This window comes from Morone saxatilis, unplaced genomic scaffold (genome assembly GCF_004916995.1).
Source record: "Morone saxatilis isolate NCDOM2014 unplaced genomic scaffold, NCSU_SB_2.0 Contig16, whole genome shotgun sequence".
Lineage (NCBI taxonomy): Eukaryota > Metazoa > Chordata > Actinopteri > Moronidae > Morone > Morone saxatilis.
This window is the reverse complement of record NW_023339718.1, coordinates 25,354,304-25,356,465: the sequence shown is the minus strand read 5'-3', so window position 1 is coordinate 25,356,465 and position 2,162 is coordinate 25,354,304. Positions and strand designations below refer to the sequence as shown.

Here is a 2,162-nt window from a genome sequence, read left to right as displayed (position 1 = left end):
ATCGGAATCGGAACAACTCTATCCGCATGGGAAGATATTCATTAGAGATCTCCCAATCAATTTGACCCTTGGTCCTTAAAACTGCACCCTTTTCTCTATTATTTGGTCTCAAGGAGAAAACTACAGGAATGGCGGGAAGCTAAGGGGATTTCCTACAAGCGTCCTCCAATGCCAGTGAAACCTCAGGTCAAGCGCACTGTGGCTGTGCCCCTGCCTTTCTGGACCACCATGAATGAGGAAGACGAAGCTCACTCCCTCATCTGTGCCGTGGAAAGATCTTTGGTTGACTGCATCAAATTGCTTGCAGAGGTACATGTTGTTATTATGTCTTGTTCATCTGGCCTTTTAATCTGTTGTAATATCCCACTGGAAGTTAGGGGTGCGGACATCTGGGTGTAGTTTTATGGGCTTTGTTTCAGATGTGGTTCAATACAATAAGCACTTTAAGAGCATATGCCCTTTCTTTCAGTAAATGATTTTGTCTGCCTCACACCAACAGGGTTGCCCTCCAGAACAGGTGAAGGAGGTCCTTTCACGGCTGCCAGCGGTGTCCCAGAAGTTTGCCAAGTACTGGATCTGTCAGGCCCGTCTGATGGAACAAGAGGGCGACCTTGATGTCCTGCCCATGTTTGAAAAGGCTGTTGGTGTTGTGTTGGAGGTAAGACATGTGGGTGTAAAGATTGCCTTATGGTCACCGTTATGGCTGAATTCTTTAAATCAACATGTGTTGAAAGCACTGGATTAGAAAAAAACAGACGTCCCTTCTAGTAATAGTTTCTCATTTGAATTTCCAAAAATATACTATGTATCCTATACTGTTAACTGATCACAGATGCTGTCTTTTAGTACTGGCATGTATGACAGTTGATAATAGGACAATAAAAAGAATATCAAAATAACCCAATAAAAGCTCAAAAATGCAATATTTGCAGTGCACAAAATTACTGTATATCGTCCCAATCCTTGTTGATATGTAAAAAGATATTTCACTAAAGAAATGCCCAAGATATACTTGAGGTAAATGAGAAACATAACACAGTTTGTCCTTCAGGGAAAACTGACAAGCTCATTTTTCAAACAGAAAATGTCTTGCTCCGTATATAACTTTTGCTACAGATGTCAGCCGATGGTTTTCAGGTTTTGTAAACTCTCAAACATGTATCTGCATAAGTCTAGTCTAATTTAGCCACCTGTTTATTTTGTCTGTAAATAGTTTCTCAAAATGAAATTACATATATTAAGATAGATATAAAATGTCCATATTAGAGGCCTTATTGATATCAGAAACCTCCAGTCAATGGATAAATTATATTAGGAGATCGTAATAGAATTTTAAAATAATTTTGGCTGTGTTATCAACTACAAGACGTTCTTTCAGCTGATCAAATTGTGACATTTTCTTTTCAATAATAAGCTAATGAATTCAACACAAACAACCAATGTGGTAACCCTACTGTAATTGATGAGCAGCTTGAGCATTTTGCTTGACCTCTTAGAACCTAACAGCTCAGTTTTTTATCATCCGTGACAAGTCAAAGCAGCAGAGAATTTGGTTGTGCAAACGGTTGTTCACCTCTGATAGCTGACTGGGTTTTTAATTTCAGTGTGCTTCTGAGAGAAAGATCACTGTTTCTAACAATAAGAGAGGTGTTCACATTGCATTATGGCTTTTCAAATGCTCAGAAACCATGTAGTTAGCAGTTTCATGTGTCTGTAGAACAAAATAAATTGCACTTCTGATATAAAAAATATTATTGTTCCATCCTCCTCTGTGTAGTTCAGGTTTTATATTGTTCCTGGCAGCTTGATTTCCCCAACACACTTGTTATGTTGTAATCCAAAATGAATTGCTCCTTTTTGTGTTGCTATTAAGTTTCCACCCGTTTCTTTTATTCTAGCCAGTGGACGAGCTGCGGACTGTGGTGTTTGAGATTCTGAAGAAAAAGGACGAGATCCAAGGTAGTTGGCTTGCATGTCTGTTTGCAACCTCAGTGGTTCATACCATTAACCCTTAGGGTTCCTTTAATAAAAAAATCACACATTTGTATCCTAAGGCAGAAAACTGCACCTAATGCAAAACTGCTGAAAAATCTTATAAATCAATATTTTTTTCCAACGCTTAAAATTAGCCAATCTTTAGAACTACTGTCAGCTTGAAATAT

General features: G+C 38.4%; 2 protein-coding genes across 2 annotated transcripts in view; one reads left to right on the top strand and one right to left on the bottom strand.

The window, feature by feature from the left end:
* The window catches only part of LOC118326182 (cytoskeleton-associated protein 2-like), a gene marked incomplete in the record, with an annotated part of 9,932 nt that overhangs the window by 2,065 nt on the left and 5,705 nt on the right, over positions 1 to 2,162 (bottom strand).
* LOC118326183 (cytoskeleton-associated protein 2-like) lies at positions 117 to 2,026 on the top strand. Its single transcript, XM_035659129.1, has 3 exons — positions 117 to 309; positions 500 to 658; positions 1,899 to 2,026. Exons 1-3 carry the CDS (start codon positions 169 to 171, stop codon positions 2,013 to 2,015), a joined length of 417 nt encoding a protein of 138 aa, XP_035515022.1. The 5' UTR covers positions 117 to 168; the 3' UTR covers positions 2,016 to 2,026.

Coding starts and splice junctions, on each gene's coding strand:
- LOC118326183 (XM_035659129.1), top strand. CDS start 169: ATGCCAGTGAAACCTCAGGTCAAGCGCACTGTGGCTGTGCCCCTGCCT. Junction 310..499: donor GCATCAAATTGCTTGCAGAG/GTACATGTTGTT, acceptor TCACACCAACAG/GGTTGCCCTCCAGAACAGGT. Junction 659..1,898: donor CTGTTGGTGTTGTGTTGGAG/GTAAGACATGTG, acceptor CTTTTATTCTAG/CCAGTGGACGAGCTGCGGAC.